Source organism: Sprattus sprattus (genome assembly GCF_963457725.1).
Source record: "Sprattus sprattus genome assembly, chromosome: 16".
NCBI classification, from domain to species: Eukaryota; Metazoa; Chordata; class Actinopteri; order Clupeiformes; family Clupeidae; genus Sprattus; species Sprattus sprattus.
The window spans coordinates 27,142,321-27,165,251 of NC_137914.1; the positions used below are offsets into that span (position 1 = coordinate 27,142,321).

General features: G+C 41.3%; 1 protein-coding gene and 1 long non-coding RNA gene across 3 annotated transcripts in view; one reads left to right on the top strand and one right to left on the bottom strand.

Annotated features, from left to right (window-relative positions):
* The window catches only part of wscd2 (WSC domain containing 2), a 32,124-nt gene extending 17,045 nt beyond the window's left edge, over positions 1-15,079 (bottom strand). For both annotated transcript variants that reach the window (XM_080854306.1, XM_080854305.1), the window contains exons 1-2: positions 14,420-15,079; positions 12,573-12,687 (exon numbers count right to left, since the gene is read on the bottom strand). In XM_080854306.1, coding sequence (XP_080710432.1) covers positions 12,573-12,687; positions 14,420-14,819 — 515 coding nt within the window. In that variant the 5' untranslated portion in view covers positions 14,820-15,079. The remainder of the gene's footprint in view (positions 1-12,572; positions 12,688-14,419) is intronic.
* On the top strand, positions 383-11,090 carry LOC308377590. Its single transcript, XR_013968952.1, has 3 exons — positions 383-472; positions 954-1,002; positions 10,445-11,090. It is a non-coding gene; the product is annotated as an uncharacterized lncRNA (long non-coding RNA).
* Positions 15,080-22,931: the final 7,852 nt, after the last annotated feature.

Sequence of the window (22,931 nt, forward strand, 5' to 3'; positions counted from 1 at the left end):
GAAAGCTGTTTTGAATGGCTAGTCAACAAATAGCTCTTTAATTGGCTAGTCATATTGAAGTGTATTTGCAGTTACAAATCTGATTTACATAGTCACAAAACTTCTTGGTCTTTTTTTTAATTCCATCAGGGTTCCTGCCAGGGGCGAGTTTAAGCTATTCTTAGAGGGGCCATGGCCCCACCGTGAGATAACTTGGCTCCACCTGGCTCAGCACATTTTAAAAATATTATATTATGCGAAAATCTTGCTCTGCCATCGCGCAATACTTTGGTTGTACTGGCCAATCTGGCAACCTTGTATGTCTGGCAACCCTGCTTCAAAACGAAGCTTATGACTCGTCCACTTATCGACTACATCTCTTCTGATTGGTTTGCACATTCTACGGCTTGACAGTTTGATCTGGTAGTTAGATAGTTGCGCCCATAAACATCACATTTCTGGAGCTGCGAGCACCTATACAAGAGATGAGAAGGTAAGTGTTTCTTCTTCAGTAGACGTGTGTGTTGTAAGAAAATATACACCGACACCAGATTATGCAAGCGTCTTCACTTCACTGAGAAACTTATCAACTGAAAATTTTCGCACCGAGTGTGTTGCAAGGCATTAGCAATTGGATTCAATTGAACTGAACTGAACAGACACAACAGTGTGTCGACCCGGCTTATTTGGGCATCATGGCGCTGTGGTTCACTGCTAATTTTAATCCTATGTTGGTCCGGTTATAAGCGTGTATGTGTGTGTGTGTGGTAATGTCAGTATGCAAAAGCTTTTCGTAGTCCAGTAGAAGTAAATAGCTGGCAAATGTGGGAGCCACTGAGTGCATTTAGCCAGGTTGAAACCTAGAATACGGGGTCAAGAGTGCGGCCGAGTGCAATTCCCCGACGTTAAACCGGACATTTTGAGATGTTAATGGAACATTGGGAAAATCTGACCGATTTTCTGTCTTTCCATAGATGGACGTACGTTCTTTTTTCAAGAACAAAGGCCAACGCTCAACTTCAGGTGAGCGAAGCAAATGCTGAGATAGTTTCGGATATATATATATATATATATATATATGGGTCAATGAATGTGCTGTCTAGATAATCAACTCACTCATTTAATTTATACAATAGTGGCATTAGCTGTGGTTGCACCACCCTGACTTCTAATACTGAAACGTCATTGACCCATATATATATATATATATATATATATATATATATATATATATATATATATATTCTGAATCATGTTACTACAGAAGCAGAGGAGGAAGAGCAGGTTGAAGGTGAAGGTGACAGGGAGGTGAGCGGAGAACAGGAACAGCCAGCAGCATCAGTTTCGACAGAGACAGTTTTGGATTTAGGTGACAAAAACACAGGACCTAAACAAGTAAAGCTAGCCCAATACCAACAAAGTGTGTGTGGCACACACAAAAGGGCCTTCCAGTACAAATGGTTTCAAAGCTTTAATTGGCTTGAATACTCCTGCAAAAGGGATGCTGCATTCTGCTATGGCTGTAGGGTGTTTGGGCGAAATTTAAAACAGGACGTATTCATTAGTGGTGGTGTGAAAAATTGGAAGAAGGCACTGGACTTCTTCCACAAACATGAATCCTCACAGTCCCATAAAGATAGTGTCATTCGTTGGCAGAGCTACAAAGCAAGTCTTTTGAAGGGTAGTGTCGTACAACAAATTGAGAGTGCTACTTCCTCTGAAGTGCAAGAGAGAAGGGAGTACTTAAAACGCATTGTGGCAGTAACTTCCCTGCTGGGGAAAGAGGGAATTCCATTCAGGGGTCACGATGAGTCTTGTGAAAGCCACAATAAAGGGATGTTTGCAGAATGCTTCCAACTGGTTCATAAATTTGACCCATTTTTCCAAAGTTACACTCCTCCACTGAACACTACATATCTTTCAAGTAGCAGTCAGAATGAAATGGTGCAGTGTTGTGCAGAAGAGGTCACTGCAACTATTGTTAAGGAGATGAGGGAGGCGCAGATGTATGCCATTATGGCTGATGAAGCCAGGGATGGAAAAAGAGAACAGATATCACTCTGTGTGAGGTATGTCACAGGGCCAACACCATTGAGCAACAGCTGGCTCTAATTGGCATTGGAGATCTCAAATGTGTGGCTCAAACATACGATGGTGCAGCAGTGATGAGTGGGGCTGTGGGCGGCGTCCAGGCCCATTTCAGAAAGGAACACCCTGAAGCAGTGTATGTACACTGTTATGCCCATGAATTGAACCTTGTCTTATGTCACACATGCAGGGCAATTCCTGAGGCCAGAGAGTTTTTCGAAATGCTGGAGAGTGTGTACTCATTTTTCAGTTCATCACTTGTGAATCACCACAAGTTTACAGAGACGAAAGCAACCCTTGGGCTACAGCAAACTGAACTTGTCCAATTGTCGACAACGCGTTGGGCATGCCAAGTCCGTTCAGTTAACGCTGTTCTTGAGAACTTCCCTGCCATAATTGAATGCCTCCTTGGCATCAATACACCTTTGGCTGTGGGACTGAGAGTGAAACTCTCCAAATTCTCCTCTGTGTACTTGCTTGTCATGTTCCACGCTCTCCTGTCGGTATGTGCAGGTTTGCACTTGTATCTGCAGAAGGAGAACATTGACCTTGCCAGAGCACTGGAGTACAAAGATGCAGTAACCCACACCCTTAAGGAGAAGCGTAGTGACTCCACTGCTGGTGAGCTGCATGCCCGAGCAATGGCCATTTGCGATGCCAACAAACTGGTCGTCTCTGATGAATCATCTTAGCAGAGACGCAAAACCAAAAGAATGACTGACTATATGGTGGAATCTACATGTGGGGCAGGCAGTGAGGCAACTGGTTCCTCCAATCCAGATGACCTAAAACAGAGGCTGCTATTTCCTTGCTTAGATAGAATGGTAGCTGAACTGGAGAAGAGGTTTTCTGACGTCAGTGAGGAGCTCCTCAGTGGGATTATGGCTTGCTCTCCCAAATCTGAGCACTTCTTGTCTGAGCCTCTCCTGTCACCACTGGCATTGCACTACAACATAGACCTCAAGCCAGCGGAGGTGATGGTGGCCAGCAGCTTTTTTAAGCGGAAGAAGGAGACTGGGGGACATGTTGAGGACATGCTGGCTGTCTATCAGCAACTTGATGTTGACATGTTCCCTACACTCAAAGCTACTGTTCAGGCTGCTCTTACGATCCCAGTTAGCAGCTGTAATTTGGCTGTGATGGCAATTGAAGCAGAGGTTCTTGATGGCATTAGTCATGCTGCTGTGATCGATAGGTTTGCCAACCTTAAGGTGAGGCGACACCGCTTGGTTCTTCCGAAGTAGGTTGCTTAGATACTAGTCACTTAGTTCTTATTACTGTATGTTTTTGTGTGAAGTGAATGGGATATGAGTGGACAGATCTTTATTCCGCCTTTGTCAGGTATTAAAAACTTTCAGTTTGTCCTCCTGACCACCCCCTGTCCTTGTTCTGTTAAGGGCCCTTCTATTCTTAATCCACACAGAAAGAGACCTTATTTGTTTATTTTATTTATTTATTTATTTATTTATTTTCAACCAAGTGTGTGGTGTTCGTGTTTTTTGGCTCAATGATTAATTATTTTAGTGACCATTTTATTTCTTTTCTAGCATTTGTTTTTGTTTTATCTCTTTACTCCCATAATAAATGTTGAGTTATCTTCAATATTTGTCTCAGTCTCTCTGTTACCCATCTCAAGCCAGTCTTTTGAAATGAAGAGTTTAAAATTGACTGTTGCAGGGGGAAACACTACTCATAGCAAATCTAATACTGCAGCTCGAAAATGTATAAATGAACTAGTTCACCTCATATAGCGAGAAATAATGTGCCTCTGTGAGCACTGGGGGCTGGGCCCCCCTAAAGACCAGATCCTAAAATCGCCCCTGGTTCCTGCGAAACCTTAAAAAGTCTTAAAAGGCTTTGAATTTATTAATCTGAAAATTACGCCTTAATTAGTATTAAAAAAGACTTAAATCAGTCTTTCAAATGTCTTTAAAAGTGCTAACAAATGGAAAGTAGGATTGTATGAATCGACACCGCAATTTAAAATCTCTAAATAATTGAAAGTAACTATAAATATAATAATTAATAATTTAACAAATGCCTCTTGCATTAACATCACGTAGATGCACGTGAGAAAGTGCAAATAGAGTAAGGAAGTGTACCGGATTTTTGGTTGTTTTTAGTGTTAGCATTTACTAGTTCCAAAGAAAAAATCCCTACGGAAAAATGTATGGGTTTTCACAAATTTAGCAAAAATAAGGTCTGACCGAAACAACAGCAGTAGAAAACCTAGTTTGGTGACTTAAAATGTAGTTATCCGTCTGTGTTTGGTAACAAACTGTTGTCTTGTCTTGTTAAATTAATGGCATGCTACCGATAAGCTAAAGCTGAAAAAGAATTGATCATTGTGTTTCGGGATATTTTGAGCATCCCAGTTAAAAAATTGATATATTGCCAGTACATTAACTTCACTAGCTGTCTTGTCCATGATTCAATTTGCCTTCTCCAACGAAACGCCCAAAGTCCAGTATTTAAATAAGGATTTAAATAAATCTAACCTACTCTTGAATTTACATTTTAGTAAATCAGGGCCTCAGTGCATGAAGTAAAGTGCAGTGAAGCTTGTGCAAAGCCAAATCTAGATAAGCAAGGGTCATTTTGGAAATAAGTGCTGTGAACGGATGAAATTCAATTGTGTTCTTTGGCCATCACCAAAAGGTGTTTGGAGTAAAAAGCGACAGCATTTGATGCAAAGGACAACATATGGGTGGATCTAGTCTATTTGGGAATGTTCAAGCAGCCAGTGACACAGGAAACACTGTATAAATGGAGGGATTCCACTAAATAGCAACACATTCTGTATGCCATGTCATAAAGTCAGTCAAAAAAATGTAAGTCCACTAGAAGTTGATTTCTACAACAGGACAATAATTTAAAGCATACCAAAAAATACACCATGAGCTCTACACTTCCGAATCTTAAACAGGGTTGAAAATAAGTGGTGGGAAGACTTTGAGAACATAAAAAATGTATTCAACGCCAAGGGCCGTATTCACAAAGCCTTTTATCTTACCACTAGGAGTGCTCCTAACTCGCGCTAAAACCTTTTACGTAGGAGTAATTTCTTAAAAGTGATTCACAACGGCTCTGAGACCTACTCATACTAAGGATAATACCAACTCCTAAGCTTAAGATAAAAACTCCGTTGCTATGGATGACGACGATTCTCATGAACGAGTTTAGAAGGGGTGAGGACGGTGATTGGTTGTTGACAGGCTCTCTCATTAAAAACTCATTCGTGACGTCCCTCTAACAATCCCACTATATCAACTGAAAATAAGAGAATAACCTAGGCTTCAAATTAAGTCATATTAAATAGTTATGGACAGTGCAGTTAGCAGAATGCACACGCATGATGACAAGTTTGTGCATCCAACGGGAATGACACTTTGCACGATAAGATACATAGAAAGCGATCAATATATAATATGGCAATTACATGTAATCAAGGCAGTAATAATTAAAGCACCCAGCAAACTGTTAGGCTATTATATTTCCAGCCCTTGACCACTTCAAATATCAGCACATACGGCCCTTCAAGCCCTCCAATCTTAATTGATCAAAGCGAAACGAGCGTGAACCGTAGCCTAGGCGAAAGCCTACTGGTCCCAGGACCAATAGCCACTGTCACCCCAGCGGCATCCAGCTGGTAAATTCTCAAAAACCTGCGACCGCTCTCCGTTGAAATGCACGAGTCATCGGTACATCCAGGCCACGGTGGACGAATTATTGTAATGTGTGTCCTGTCACTGGACATTCCTGCGATCGCCATGGAATTTACTTTGATATTGTGTTATTTGGCGATTGTCCAAAAGCAACTGGATAAACTGTTGGATGATGTGGGGTCTACAGTGCGTTGATAGTTTGATGAATTAAACGGCTGACTGATGATTTCCAGTGTCGTCATTTGCGTTTTCAGCAAAGCCAAATAGGCTATCTTTATGTTTCCAAACATTTTACTTCGGGACACATCGTTGTTTAAAGGCGTCATTGCATCCCGCGCTAATTCTAAGACAATATTAATACCTTCACGGTTTAAGCAATGTATTTTATCAATTCCAAGTCGGCTGCAGCCATTTTACGAATAGGTCTTAGTGATTTAGGAGTCCTCATGAGGAGTTTTAAGCTGTCCTAGACTTAGGTGCTACTTTTAGGGATAAAATATTTTGTGAATTGCTCTTAGTAAAAAAAATTAGGAGTCCTACGTTTAAGACTGACACGGCCATTATTTTTAGGAGTTTCTCCTAAATTCGCCACTTATGAGCTACTTTTAGCCCTAAGATTCTTTGTGAATACGGCCCCAAATATTCAGTATTTTGAGGGTCAAGTAATCACAGTTCTCAATTAGAATTCCAGCCTTTTGCTTATTGGCAATTAAATTTGGATAATTTTGAGTGCAGCTTTATGTAGGGTGGTTAAGTTTAAAAATAGCCATATCAGTTGTACATTAAAGTCTTGAAAACAGCTATACACTTAAGCAATATAGCACGAGTGGGAGTGGGGTAGGTAAGGGATAATCCCACGGGTGGTGTTCGGCCGTAGCCACCGAGGCCGGAGGCCGAGTGGCGTAGGCAACAACACACTTGGGATTATCCCTTACCAACCCAACTCCCACGAGTGTTATATTGCTTTTATAAAACAATTCTACAGTCAACAATTTAACATTTCAACTCAAAGTTATTGATTAAAAATGGTTTATTACGCCATTGTTTCTCCGCAACAAAAAATTGTTCCATTGTCAACGTCTTGGTTTGGAATTATAAGAATTTTGAATTAGCGGTTATCATCAGTGCGCTATAGAATATTTTAACGTGGAGTGATTTATTATTAGCTGTGAAAAGTCCCCGTTGGGTTGTTCTTGGATAATCCATGGCGGGGAACGTCTCTCGTCCAATCAGAAACATCTAAATAACACGAGTAGTATAGTCCACAAATTCAGATGAACTTGAAGATGCTAAAATGGACACATTTGTTTTAATGTTTGATGAGCCCCTCAACCAAACCAATTCAATGTTGGTTATTGTAAAATTATATTTAATTCTGAGTGGCACTAAAAAAGTCTTGAAGTCTTAAATCCAACCTGTCTTAAGCTGTAGGAACTCTGTCCATAGACCAGATCCAAAATATGGCCTTAGCTGTTGGTGGAAAAGTCCACATTTTGTGTGATATCAAAGCATTGCCTAAAAGTCTTTCATGAAGAAACATTTTTCAAACCAGTGTTGGTGATCTTCAGGCTGAGCTCTGAAGGAAGAGAAAAGAGATGCAATGATGAAGTATGCTGGATAATGCAGTGGAAATGATCAAACATTAGCAGCAGCAGCAGTCTTGTAAGGCTAAGGTTACATTTTGGAACTGAACCGAGGAGATAGGAATAGCTATCTATATTACTGGGGCCGTATTCACAAAGCCTTTTATCTTACCACTAGGAGTGCTCCTAACTCGCGCTAAAACCTTTTACGTAGGAGTAATTTCTTAAAAGTGATTCACAACGGCTCTGAGACCTACTCATACTAAGGATAATACCAACTCCTAAGCTTAAGATAAAAACTCCGTTGCTATGGATGACGTCGCTTCTCATGCACGAGTTTAGAAAGGGTGAGGACGGTGATTGGTTGTTGACAGGCTCTCTCATTAAAAACTCAGTCCTAACATCCCCCTAACGATCCCACTAAATAAACAGAAAATAAGAGAATAACCTAGGCTTCAAATTAAGTCATATTAAATAGTTATGGACAGTGCACTTAGCAGAATGCACACGCATGATGACAAGTTTGTGCATCCAACGAGAATGACGCTTTGCACGTTAAGAGAAAGAGAAATTGCCGAAAAAAACACGGAAATTGCATGAAATCAAAGAAGTAATAATTAAAGCACCCTGCAAACTATGCGTGAGGCATGGGAGGACATATGTGTTAACATAAATGCTTCATTCCCTGCCGTGTGTCGCTCTGTCGATGACTGCGAGAAGCGGTGGTATGCGCTCCAGTCACAATGTAGGATGGAGATTGCGGAGTGGACTTTAAAAGAGCCGTCGCGGCTACAGGTATTGTGTCACCAAAATAGGCCTCATGCGTATACTTGCATGTTGTAGTTCAACTGTGCTCCCGGTTGTGGATTGAGGAAGGGTGTCAAAAGCCATGTCTTGCATGGATGGCCACTGTCACGTCACCCAAGTGGCATCCAGCAGGTACATGGTGCCGCTCAAAAAGCTGGCGCAGACCGCGCTCTCCATTAAACTGCGCGAATCGTGAGTAGATCCAGGCCACTTCGCAACAATATCCATGATTGTGAAATTTGGATCAAACACTATCTGTGTATTAATTGAATGTACCTTTTTGCGGTTTACAAAGACGTCCTCATCTCTGGATGTAGCAATTATTTTAATGTGTGTTCCATCGATGGCACCCACGACACCGGGCATTCCTGCAAACGCCATGAAATTGACCTTGATCCTTTGAAGTAGCCGATTGTCCAAAGGGAACCGGATAAACTGTTGTACAATGTGTGGTCTACAGAGTGCGGTGATTGCGATATTCTGAAGTCGTCTGCGTTGCAAAGTTGCATTTTCCCCGTAGCCAAAAATCTTAATGTTATCAAACATTTAACTTCCGGACTGATTGGGTTGTTTCGGATAGTTGGAGACGTGATTGCATCCCGCACTAATTCTAGTAAAATGTTGATGCCTTCACGGTTTAAACGATATAATTCAGAGTCGTTCATTGTCTCCAACACGTTACGTCTGGCTTCAGCCATTTTAAGACTTTTTGTGAATAGGTCTTAGTGACTTAGGAGTCCTCATGAGGAGTTTTAAGCTGTCCTAGACTTAGGTGCTACTTTTAGGGATAAAATATTTTGTGAATTGCTCTTAGTAAAAAAAAATAGGAGTCCTAAATTTAAGACTGACACGCCCATTATTTTTAGGAGTTTCTCCTAAATTCGCCACTTATGAGCTACTTTTAGCCCTAAGATTCTTTGTGAATACGGCCCCTGATGTCTGAACTGTCTTTGTAATTATGGACATCTGCTAAAGTTTGCTTCTCCAGAATTTCAAATGATGACTTTCAGTTTTTATTCGCCAGGCTGAAGACAGGTGTCTGTGATTTGTTAGTGCAACTGCATTTTGCAGTGAAAGGTCCGTTAGCACCCCGATATGAGGTTACCCTCCAGTCTGAGAACCACTGTCTAAGGTGCAACAAGAGTGGGTGTAGGTCCATGGAGCAGGAGAAGGGGGATCAACGGAGGTTTGATCATGCAGAGTGATTGCAGTTAGTTTTACAATCTTGTGATAGAGCAGTGCAAGACCACCTCCTCTTGCAAAGGGATGGGATTTATACTAGATGTAAGCGAGATGTACAGTATGTACAAAGGCTGACAATGACAAAAACGTCCAAAACCATGACACTTTCTGACAAATACTATATTCTCAATTTTCCTTTTATTTCTCCAGCCACAACATTTGATGACAGTATGTCACAGCACTGAAACACCTCTCCTTAAAGTGACCAATGACCTCTTTACTTTCAGTTGACTAGAAATTCTGCCAACATAATCCTGCTCGACTCCTACACAATAGCTCATGACCTCTCAAACATGGTTGGTATTGATGCCATGACACTGAAGGTTTTCGCCTCAACATTATAAGTCATCCACAAGTCAAGCCTATTACAATCACCAATCACCCTTTCAGTGATATAAAAAGTCAAATTGATATTTATTTTTTGTGGTTATAAAAAAAAGAAATAGCACTGCTTTTGAAAAGGTAGTTCAAGTTGACAAAACAAAACAATGTATAGTCTATTCACTGTTTGTTTAGGCTGTTCACCTTTCTAACTGGAATATGTTTTGCATCTCTAGAAAATAGAAAGCTTTCTCACAGTGATTCTCAACATGGCTACAAAAAGAAAACAAGTTTAACCTTGAAGTTGAATTAAATATGCTGAGGCCAACCAACTTAGTGTGTAAAGGAAAATGATCTGACTGAAGTGTAAAGAAATAAACATGACTATTAATAGGCTGACAGATTTGCAGCTAGTCTACTTGCATTAGACTTTGTAGGGCTAACAATTTTTTTTTTTTAGCTAAATGAGGGCAAGATTCATGAAGAAGTCATCTTTGTTGGTCCTTAATTTCCAAAACAGCTTCGGAATTCTAAAATAAAGCATATGTGATAAATCTGGTATTAATTTTGAGGGGTAGGTTTCTTCCAATCTTTTTATTCATGTGTTATTACTTCCAGACATGACTTCTGCAATTCCTTTTACAATGGACTAAGCACATCACATCATGTAGAGGCTACCAGTGCAATTTGGGATTTTACAAAATGTTTCATTTTTTGTTTTTAAAGCTTTAAATGGACTTGCAACCCATTATATTTCAGGCAGCATCTGCCCTCTGGGCCTCTCAGACCCTCTTCACAGTTGCTTTGAAACATCCCCTGAGAAAGACTGAAGTCTGAGGGTGACTGGGCCTCTCACATCCCCCGAGGTAGATTGAAGTCTGAGGGTGACTGGGCCTCTCACATCCCCTGAGGAAGATTGAAGTGTGAGGGTGACTGGGCCTCTCACATCCCCTGAGGAAGATTGAAGTCTGAGGGTGACTGGGCCTCTCACATCCCCTGAGGAAGATTGAAGTCTGAGGGTGTCTGGGCCTCTCACATCCCCTGAGGAAGATTGAAGTCTGAGGGTGACTGGGCCTCTCACATCCCCTGAGGAAGATTGAAGTCTGAGGGTGACTGGGCCTCTCACATCCCCTGAGGAAGATTGAAGTCTGAGGGGTGACTGGGCCTTCTAATTCATGGCCACTGCACTGTGGATGACCCACCTCTTCTCACTAGCCTGTCTGATTGGTTGTGCTGGTTTTAAAATACTTGTGGTGTCAGCCAAAGTGTTTTAATGGACTCCTGGTCAAAAAGTATATATTTTTTTTATTATTTAATTTTTACTAATTAAATGTATTGATTTGTTTACTTTCTTACTTACTTATTGCTTGCCGATAAGTATAGCGCTATTAAGAAGACAGAGACCAGAGACCTGACCTGACCATTTCCTGAGTCTTCAATGGCAACTATTGGTGAACTATTGGTGTTGGTGACATCTAAACAACAAGACCATCAAAGATATTGGAGAAGAGCTATGTGTAAAGTCTTTGAAACCACTGAAATCTGCTGATTTTATGGAAAGTAGACAGAATTACGTAAAATGACTTCATCACACAATCTAGAACTTCCGGCTACTTTTTTCGATAGCCAATACCAATTTCTGTTAAGAAGTTACTCACCTGTCAGAAAGGGACAGGATGGAGGTCTTGATGCTCCAAACTTACACTGTGCGAGTATCTCTCATAACTATAGAAACACAGATGTATATTGCAACATTAAAGAATAATCGAGAAACCAAACACAATGTAACCATATCAAAAGGGCTCATGTTCTGAGGACAACAGTAGCTGAAATGTGATGACAAGGACTATAAAGGTAACATCATAGAGGGTCCAAAACGCTTCTTATTTGTAGATGAGTTAATATATTTGCATGGCTAACTAATTGGTTAACTGGCCAGTTATCATACATCGTCAGACCAAAGTTAGTTAGTTTATTGAGCTGGGCAAGCTAGGAAGCTGTGATAGCCAACTAATGTTTGTACTCTTGATCAAAAGCTAGTGATGAAGTTATGTTCCGAAGGCTAGACATGAAGGCCAGGGTCAAAATTAGCTAAAATACAATATCTAGCTACCACAGCGATTGGTAAGCAGGAAAGGGATAACGGCCGACGAGCTGTACAGTTCTACAAAGATAATAGACGATGCGGGGCAAAGAACTCCACGACGCGAAGTCCATTATCTTTGTAGAACTGTACAGCTCGTTGGTTGTCAATGGTAACCATTCAAGAGCGTTGATATGGAACGGCGATTTAACTTTTCTACTGGGACTACGTCCAAGGTATCCGTCTATACGAACTTAATGTACACCCCATTAGCCAATCAGAAAACAGTATTTCATTCCAGAGGGAGATAAGCTAACTTATCTGACAGTCCATAGATTAGCTATAGCTGGCTTGCTTGCTAGCTGAATTGATACTCGTTATTATGGTGATTGGGTAACTGATAGACACAATGTAGAGGTATATTGGCTATTCAATGAAATTTAAGTAATGACTCACCTCTCCAGCCAAAAACAGAAAGCTTGGTATCTTCATTCATTGAAATCCCATTGGTTTCTCTCTGAAAGCCACAGTGATGTCCACTTGAATCTTTCTCTTGGCTTGGTTGTACCAAAGTCCTTAGTCTAAGTCTATAGTAATTGTTCTTCTGTGTTTTCTCCCTGGGTTGGTTTGGCCATGTGAAAGTAGCCAATGGGCAACTCCCCTTGAATGTTACTCTTCTCAGCCATCTCTTATGCATAGCAAAAAGTGTTACACAAACACTGATCTAACGTTACTGTCTTTATGCAATTACCATTTAATAATTTCACTTGACACTCAACATAATTAGTAATGCTTCTATCTTACCTCTCAGCACAGTTGTCCTGGCAACGGAAGAGGGTCATCTTTTTGTAGTCAAAAAATGACACTCCTCTGAGTGCCCTGTTGTGTGTGTCATCAGTGTAGCAGCCAATGTATTTTGCTGTGGGAAACATAAACCAAGCCACATTAACACAGCAAAATGTAACTTTTCGTTTGAGAGAGAGAGAGAGCTTTTTCAAAATGTACAGCAATTAATTTGACAGATGCTTTTATCCAAAGCAACTTAAGTGAGGTGCAACAATTTTGGTCAACTTGACAAGAGCAAAGAGAAGAAACAAAAGTGTGTTAAGAAACGTGTAGAGATCCTGGGTCAAATCAGCTCTGAACATGCAGAACACTAATACCATTGCTCACTATCTAAAAATAGGGCCCAGGTCATAAAATTCAGTTTGGCCTTCTCTCTGCAACTGACACCAGGGAGCCCAGCTCCATGTCACCCACAGTGCCAGCTATTCTCATCAGCCTACTCAGCCACACAGCAGGAGGGGCCTGAGCCACCACCATCTCTTTGGTCTTGGAGATATTCAGCAGCAGAACAAAGAGGCTGTTCACATCTGGTATTAACATGATCCGTTCCCAAGTGGACCGCTCTAGGTATGTCAGTTCACATCTGGCATTAGAATGTGTCTCCACATGCGGGTCCGCCTACCACTTGTGATCGGATCACAATCAGAGCCAAGTTTGTTCTTCATCTAAAAACGTCTACCTTTCTTCAATTCACGGTTTCATTCAGCCGCTGGGCTCAATCGTCCCGTTCACCAATAACCTATTTAACACTAGAGCGTACTTGAGTGCTTAAAAGTGCCGCTTCTTTTGGCATGTATCTGTGTATTTATTTTTGAAAATTGGTAATGTACCCCACAATAGCAGTGTTGTCTGAGAACTTGTACATGTGGCACCACTCAGAGCTGTGCTCGAAGCTAGAGTTGAATACGGTGGCCAAGACAGAGGAGGGCACAGTCCCCTTCTGTGCTCCTGTCCACAATGGCAGAGGAGCAGGTCCTCAGCCTGACATGCTGTGGTCTCCCGGTAAAGTCCATGCTGCAGATCACCTAGAGGAGACCACCCACATCTCTGTGAGCTTGTCTCTCAGTATGGGGCTGGATGGTGTTGAAGACACTGGAGGTGAAGAGCATGATCCTCACAGGACCACACCCCCTGCCCAGGTGGACTGGGGGCAGTCACCATCAGGCAGGTATGTTGCCTCTCACTAGGATCACTACCAAGCTGACACGTACACATCCATCCACACACATTACATACCATCTTCACATACCTCCTCTTTCATATTAGGCTTGTGAATAGACTAGGGAGTCACACTGGCATTGGAATCTTGACTGAAAATGTATTGTCTGAAGTAATAACTCATGCTTTATTTTTTGGCAATCATGCTTTATTATCTAGCGCTACAGGGCAATGCTACCTGCATGAATACCGTAGTGCAATCAGCAAAGCTTTCGAAGTGGAGACATAATGGTCTGGGGCTATGTTCCTTTATTTGACTTGTATACCTTAGTTGAAATTAAGTACACACTTTGAAATATAGTTCTACCCAAGAATTGTCAAGGGAACCCTTTTCCACATGCTACAATGCTGCCTCAGCAACTTAATCAAATGCAGTTAAACACATTTCCTTGAACATATTTGTGTTGGGTATATCTCTGAAGGGAGTTGCTGTCTGTTCAGGTAACTACTAAAAAGGGGGAAACAGATTAAATAAAGTGTCACAAGCTTAGAAGTTTTATGGTTACATCATACTAAACATGAAAATGAAAAGCTAGATCTTATTTTTCAATTTCCCTCTGACAGTTCCCTACTGACTACAAACTCACCTCGTCCGTCCTCCAGATCTTTGGTACTCCTATGGTTGACTGGGCTCAACCTCATGCTGTGGTCCCCTTCCTGGCCTCCTCCCCGTTCTGGACCTTCCTGGCCATGTTCTTTCATCCAGTGGGGTCTGTGCCAACGAGGGGACCTCTGTGTGTCCTTAAACACCCTCCTCATGACACCAACACCTTGGCCCCCCTCAGAGGAGGGCACCCCCATGCCCCTCTCAGACACCAGGAGATTCCTGGAACCGGCGGGGCTTCTGCTAGAGAAACCAGTGTGGAGGTAAACAAGACTTCCAGCCACAAGGTAGAAGAGGAGGACGGAGAGAAAACGCAGAGGTTTCCGCCGGAAGTAGCGCTGGATCTTAAGCAGTAGCCACACCATGTTTGGTCCATCCAACATGTGCTCCAGGTCGCCAAGTCTTATACACACACAAAGCAGCAAATCATAGAATAATTGTGTGTTTTAAACTACTTGTTTTAAGAAACAAATGGCCTTACACACAGTTGTGAAGGCTGGTGCTTTAGCAATTGATCCTGCATTTTCCTTCTCCCTTTACTGCAGTTTGATGGTCTGTGTGCACGCGCATGTAAGTGCATGCATGTGTATCCAGTGTCTCGTTCTCTTTCTCTGTTCCCTCAGAGCAGGGGAGAGTAATCTGTTTCTGGGGCCATGCTGTGAAAGGCGAGCATCTGGGGCTGAAAGGTGATCAGCTGCTGAAGTGCTTTCTCCCCCGTTATCGGATGCCGCCACTCTTCTACAGATCTACAGCAATGGTTCCCACCATTCCAAGCAAAGGTTTGATGTCCGCTTCAACTGAACTGATTTCTCCTCCTGCTCCACTCGCACACTGTGGATTTACTCCCCTGAAAGACATAGACAACAGGGTTGAGATCACACAGATAACAGGTCCTTAAGTACCCTGAGATAGCAACATTTACATTTACTTTACCAGTCAAGACCCTAATTCACTGCACAATTCCTTTGTTGGTCCTTTGCTTATTTTCATATTTTAAAAGATGAATCTATAGTGACATTGACTTGTGGACCAATCAAAGAGACCACAGAGAGGACAGACCTGCAATGATCAATAGGTAAATAACATTTTCTTTGACAGAACCGGACTTCCAAAAGACTAATATCGTAAAACGAATACTATTGAAACCTCATACCTTTATGAATTACTTTAAAATGGCTACGAAGGGTTCATATCACGGCTTGTGCTCAGGTTTTGTTTCTTTAGAAAAATAAGCTGGAGACAATGATCATAGATACAGAAAAGTAATTTTACCCTCAATCAAAGTCTTCAATTTCCGTTGTCAAGTCAAGACATCTTGTTTTAATTAATCACATATCCCTCAGTAAGATGGTGAGGTGTTAAAAAAATAAAACAGTTTGTGTCAAATTGCTCAGAAGTACAATAAGAGACTTTGTTCCACACTGACACCACCCTGTCCTTTGTGGGGGAAGAGGGTGGAATTTGATCTGTAGATGGACTGAATTAAATTATCTGCAGGAAGGTTAAGTCAAGCCAACGTATTTATAAAGCACATTTAAAAACAGCTCACACTGACCAAAGTGCTGTACAATTAATTGGTTAAGGTAACCAATAAAATGTAAATGAAAGCCTTTACCTCATTATAACACAAAATTGCAATTTAATTTACTTCATATTCGTTTGTCCAGAAGTAAAAAAAATATATATATATAGGCATAAATTGCTTGTCTGGATGCCCTGGACAAACTGCCTTCTAGTCTAGGCTAGTTACTGGGGGCCAAGCAGAAAGGCAACCATTGTGTTTGTACATTTTCATATTAGTCTAATTGCTCAATCACACAGCATTGCTTAGCACACTATTGCCTTTCTTAAGTTTTATTAATTCTTATTCCACCCAGCACTTTTGAAAGATTGACACCATTCCAACTATGGCAACTATTTCCTGTTGAAATAAATGGTGGACAATTGGCCTATTGTGACACTCCTTGCCCTGCCAGCTATAGGCTAGACGTCATCTTTTTTTTATTTCAACCACACTATTCCCATCAGAGATTTTCCAAAAACTTTAAATGAAAGATTCAACCACAGTATTCAGTTCCCATTCTGGCTGTTATCTGACACTTTCTGATATGAGACTGACCATGGTACTACTAAACTGATGGCACAGTGGATAGTGCGGCTGACTGTTTCGTCTCCTGGCGAAAGCAGAATGTTTTTTTTTAAGTCACTTTGGACAAAAGCGTCTACTGACCTTTACCTTTTTAATGGGATAGATTGTTTATTTCCCAGGGTTAGCAGGAAACAGAGCCATCCAACATTTTGCTGCTCAGCTGCTACGTTTTTTAATCAATTAAGAAACCACCACCAATGAGGATTAATGACAGTCTATGTTTCAGCCGAGGTTTTGCATGTGACAGGGAAATTGAACCTAACAAGCTTAAGAAGCTACATAAATGGTTGACAGAAGGGATGTAAATTTGTCTGGGAATCCCCACCCCCTTCACTGCATTTCATTTGCTCAGTTAGTCTGGCGAACTACGAAATGGCGGTCCACTTCAGTCAAGTAATTGGACACTCCTTTAACCAATCAGACCAACGATACAGGTGACGTACTTTGCAGTTTCTGTTCTGTTTTCAAAGAAAACTTGACTTTGAAATCATCCAAGACAGCCGCGAGAGCAGTATCGAAGTGCTGTGTGCTGTGCTTCGGAGGCCTCCATGTCGAATGTTTTCAAACTCTGTTTGCCGTCGCTTTTGTTACGTAGTCGTGGTTAATTTTAAATCCGCCAATGGCGCGCCAGGTCATAGCCAGGTAGCCAATAGCCAGTTTGTGATTGGCTCCAAGGATCCTTACAATTCCCAACAAACCTGGCATATACACAGTACAGCATACAAGACTGTCATTGTGATTTACTTTTATAAGACAGGGGTACACCTTTGTATAGTCTGTTGTAAAATGTCTTATATTTTCTTTTTGGGGGGCACTCTCCCTGTGCCATGGTGCCCCTGTTCCTAGATACACTGAACTGATTAATTCGGTTCGGCAGAAGAGATAAAAGCCCGTCCACACTGAAAATTGATTGGTTGACTTACCGAAACAGGCCAATCAGGATGCTACTGAGGCACACACACACACTGCCTCACACATGTACAGTATCTAGGTCCTTCTCCCCATATATATATATATATATATATATATAAAGGCTAGATGACTCATGGCGGAGTCTTGAACGACCGCACAGGAGGCCGTTTTGCGACAGGATAGCTTCTGGGAGGGATCAGTGGTACGTTAGGTAACGTCAGTGATCTTCACAATCGTTTTCACTCTTATCTCGCGGAAATCTTGACGGATTTACAAATTACTTGATTTACAAACGTCATTACCTTGGTAATCTGAATGCTTGAACATGTTTTAATGTGCAGCTTAATTGTGTATCACGGCTATTGTGTATCAGTCATTTTACATCAATTGGCGAGGCATAATTGTTCTTTCTTTTCAATATAACTTAAGTTGCACATAATACAACTGAAGTTGCACATGATTTTGAAAACGGGTTGGTTTGTTACACATCTTACATTATGATTTCTACAGGAAATTGCTGACTTTATTGCCAATGAAGATGCCAGACTTTTGTGCAGCCTGCTCTATTGAACGTTCCCTTGAAACGAGAAGCGGGATCACCTTTATTTTATTATATCAGTAATATTGCTTTTATAAAGGTGATAATAATAGTATACATTTATCTCCTGTTGCCATTCTGAGTTTTAGTAGCCTAGATACATAAATAGCTTTAGCATGTGTATTTATTGCATCTATCTGTTTTGTTCAATGTTATTTTCATATCAAAACCCATGTTTATGTTCTTCATAAGTAAGCAGTATCATAACTACAACAAACCAACCCGTTTGAAAATTGAGCAAGTTCTGGTTATTTAAAAAGTATGTACCACTAGCAACACAATGTTAAGGGTGAGCGAGCTATCCTGTCGCAAAATGGCCTCCATCTGCGGTCATTCGACTCCGTCGGCCAGAAACGCGGGCGAGATATCTAGCCTTTATATATATATATCTATGCCTCTCCCTCTCTGTCGTGCGCGCGCTACACAGATGCTAACGCAGTTTGGAGCATGTCTGTCTCGTGTGCGCGGTCTTGCTCGCTTGCTCTAGATTCCGGGAGATTTTAAGTAATTTGCGAGTATCAGGGAGTCGTTATCAATATGCGGAAGACTCCCGGAACTTCCAGGAGGCTTGGGATGTCTGCACTGTCATTTGCAGTATTCAATCAGTGCTTATATTTATGTTAGGACATCATGATGGCTCGGTCTCGGAATCATGACTATAAATGTTAAACACAGTTGTTAATGATACAAATATTCTCCTATTTACTATTTCAAAATAATTTAAATCTGAGGATGTCTGTAGAAACATGCAATCAGAGGCTTCCGGAATGCAGCGTGTGGAGTAGATGTGTGCTCAGCTCGCTCCCACAACTAAACTTTTCATCTACCTTTTTATGCTAGCCTTTTAAAAGAATAATCTCTTGCAAAAAGTTTTAGAAATAGTATTGACCATATAGGCAAACTCACAATGTCCAAACCTAAGGGCAAAGTAGATAAAAGCCATCCTGCACTGTCTTCTGCGTCTGCTAGTGCTAGCATCAGCGTGGCAGAGATTAGCTCATTACTGGAGGAACACAGACTTGCACTTGCTGCTGACTTCAAGAAATCCTTCGATTTGCTGACTTCAACACTGGACACCCTGCACACAAAGGTCGCTGACCATAGTCAAAGAATATCTTCTTTGGAGGATAATGCCTCCGACACTGATCAACGCATCTGACTGGAGACTGGACTGGAGACGGCGTGCTCTGCCATGAATCGTGACAATGAGTCTCTTAGGACCAAGATGGCTGATCTTGAGGGTCGTAGCAGACATCAAAACATATGGATAATCGGCCTACCTGAGAACACAGAAGGCAATCGTCCGTCCACTTTCTTTTCTCAACTGCTACTGGATGTCTTTGGCGCAAATGTGATTGGCTCTCTCCCTGAGCTGGACCGTGCTTGTCTGGCATTTGTCTGGCGCGCAATTTCTAAATGTAAACCGGTTTATGCCTGTTGCAACTGTTCTTTTTTTATTACTATTTCTAAAAGGGAGCAGCGCGTTGACGTTAGGAAGTTTGGAAAATATGCTGATCAGAGAATCTGAGTGTTTCATGTTACTGCGTGTCAATGTAGTAGCGGGAATTATGGGGGGTGGGGTGGGGTTTTGGGTTAATGTAATATCATTTATTTGTTATGTGTTTTATGTGTTTTTTCTTTTATCATACGTGCATGCTGCTCTTAGTGCCCAACTTAGTTTAGTGCTTTACCTCTCATCTTTGGTGCTGAGATGGGAACAGGCGTTGTGTGTTATTCCCACACACCCCCAAAAGTACCATATCATATGATGGCGAACACAAATACCCTGCGTACACCTGGTGGCGCTTTGAGATTTGTTAGTTGGAATGTTAAGGGTATGAACTCACCTGTCAAACGCAACAAAGTGTTTAACCATCTTACTCATTTAAATACTAAAATAGCCTTTTTGCTAGGGGTGTGCCAAATAATCGTCATGACGATGCATCGCGATTCTAATTTTCACGATCTACTGCATCGATTGTTGACGCCAAGTATCGATTATTAATTAAAAAAAAAATATATATATATATATATATATATATATATTTTTTTTTTTTTTAAATTGCATGAATGGTTGGTGAACATCAAGCATTTCTGGCTGCGCAATACTGCGACAAGTCATTCATAAACCAAACATGCAGTGTATCCAGTAATAATAATATTTGTGTTAAGTAACCTCCAAAAGTCGTTTAAATAAATACAGCTATGTATGAACTGAGTTGCTTTGAGTTATCAATTGAACACACTATCCAGATCATACACAGCCAGTCAGCCACTGGTAATGGCTTCATTTTTTTCTAACAGTGTTCAGTGAAAATTCGCAATGCATCGCAATGCATCGCAATAATTCAAGTATCGCGATGCATCGTGATAGAATCGCATCGTGGCATGTGAATCGTGATACGAATCGAATCGTGACTTCTTTGGCAATACCCACCCCTACTTTTTGCAAGAAACTCACCTTCTGCCATCAGATCACCTTAAACTCCGGAGGGGGTGGGTGGGCCAATTCTTTCACTCCTCTTTTTCAAGTAAAGCCAGGGGGGTTGCAATTCTTATTCACAAATCAGTGCCATTCTCCATGACCAAAGTGGTGTCTGACACAAATGGGCGCTATGTCATCATCACAGGCAATATAGGATGTCATAACCTGATTTTGGCAAATGTGTATGGCCCAAACTGGGACAATGATAATGATAATCAAAAATGTTTTTTCTCTCTCTCTGACTTGAACTCCCACCAACTCATTCTTGCTGGTGATTTCAATTGCTGTCTTGACCCCTCACTCGATCAATCATCCAATAAGCCCTCTGGTCTATCTAAATCATCCAAAGTAATTCAGATGTTTATGGAGCAATATGCAGTCACAGTTGCCTGGCGCTTTCTCAACCCTAGTACTAAACAGTTTTCTTTCTTCTCTCCTGTTCATGGCACATTCTCCCGTATTGATTACTTTCTCATTGATAGCAAACTCCTACCATCTGTCAGTTCATGCTCCTACAATCCTATTGTGATATCTGACCATGCAACAGTGTTTGTCCACATCTCTCTTCCTGGTAGATCTATGAAACGCTCTCCCTGGCGCTTTAATTCTTTATTGCTTTCTGACCCAAACTTTGTTTTGACTATTAAGAGCTGCATTGATCTTTTTATCTCTACCAATGTTAACCCAGAAACATCGGCAGCAGTCATCTAGGAGGCATGCAAAGCTTACCTGAGAGGAGAGATAAAATCTTACTCAGCTTATCAGAAAAAGATCACATCAGAGAAAAGTGCCAGCCTTGCTAGAGATATATCAGAACTCCAGTCTAAATGTGTGGACTCACCTAATGCAGATCTTTCAAAAGAATTACTCATAAAAAAGGCTGAATTTGATCTCCTTGCTTCCAATGAAGCTGCAAAAACACTGTTAAAATCACGTCATAAATATTATGAGTTTGGAGACAAACCTAGTAAACTGCTTGCACACCAACTCCGACAAGCATCTTCATCACAACATATAACTCAGATAAGTTCTACCGATGGAACAACTATTGATCCACAGGTAATTAACAACCGTTTCAGAGACTTCTATGCCAAACTATACACCTCTGAATGTGTGGCTGATGAGAAACAATATGACGTTTTTTTTTTAACACTTTAGAGATTCCTTCCATTGACAGCGCAGCATCATCTAGACCAGGGTTTCCCAACCCATGGGGGCCGCGGAGCACTATCCATTGGGCCGCGAAAATGTTTCAGTTTTTTTTTCCCCCCCCATTGGTGGGCCGCGGAGCGAGTAACTGATTTTAAATTGAGAACAATACTAATTAAGGACGTCAAAGTTAACGCGTACATAGTTTACATGGTTTACGCGTACAACTTTGTTTACTTCCGGTGTGCGTTGGCCACTGGCATGAAACCAGCGTGTGGCTGCAGTCAGTTAGGCAGGAGCGACCGAGACGGTAGTGAAAGATGAAGGGCTGAGGGATTGTTTGGCGGAAAGTTTCTGTTTAAGAGGCAAATCTAAAGTTGTATGTAGCATTTGTCAAGCTGAATTTAGCTGTCACAGAAGCAACTCGTCTTTTAGTTATCACCTTAATGCAAAGCACCCGACAGAAAGAGTCCCAGGTTAGATGATTGCAAACCCACACTCCACGACGTTTCTAGGTAAATAACTAGACCAGTCCGTGAAAAGGTTACCAACGCTGTATCAGTTTGGGTTGGTGGTGACTGTCGGCTCTTCAACATAGTTGAAGACGGTGGGCTGACTGAGGTGTTCCCGAATTGCTTCAGGGGATAATTGTTAGGATTTACCGTTGAGTGGCAGCATTGTGTTTCGCATGTATTCCTTGCGGCGAGAGAGCACGAAATAAATAACATTAAACAACAGTGTCTAAAATACACGCTGTCTGAAGTGATTACTCGTAAATGTATAGGATTCGACGGACGTCAGGAAAGTTGCATTAGTGCTGTTTTTGTGTGTTATCATTTGAGTGGTTATGCTTTTCTGTGGACAGCTACCAACTCAAACGACTGCCCAGGAATGATTGGTGTTATTTATGTTGAAAATAGATTGCAGCCACAGATTTAATTCATTATTTAAGTTATTCTGATCATTATATTGACCTATTTGAACCTATTTGTTTGCATGTCTGAAGCATCACCTATTTTAATTAGGCCTAGCTGAGTGGTCTTGTTTGCATGTTCCATCACTTGTTTTGAGTGCATGCTATCTTTTGGGTCTTTTCTGGTTTGATTTCCTTGCTTGTTTGCTGTGCACAAATAGGCCTAGGCCTACTGCAATTGAGTTCTCTGTGTGTATTTTTGTGTTTTCTGGTGCACAATGCAATATCT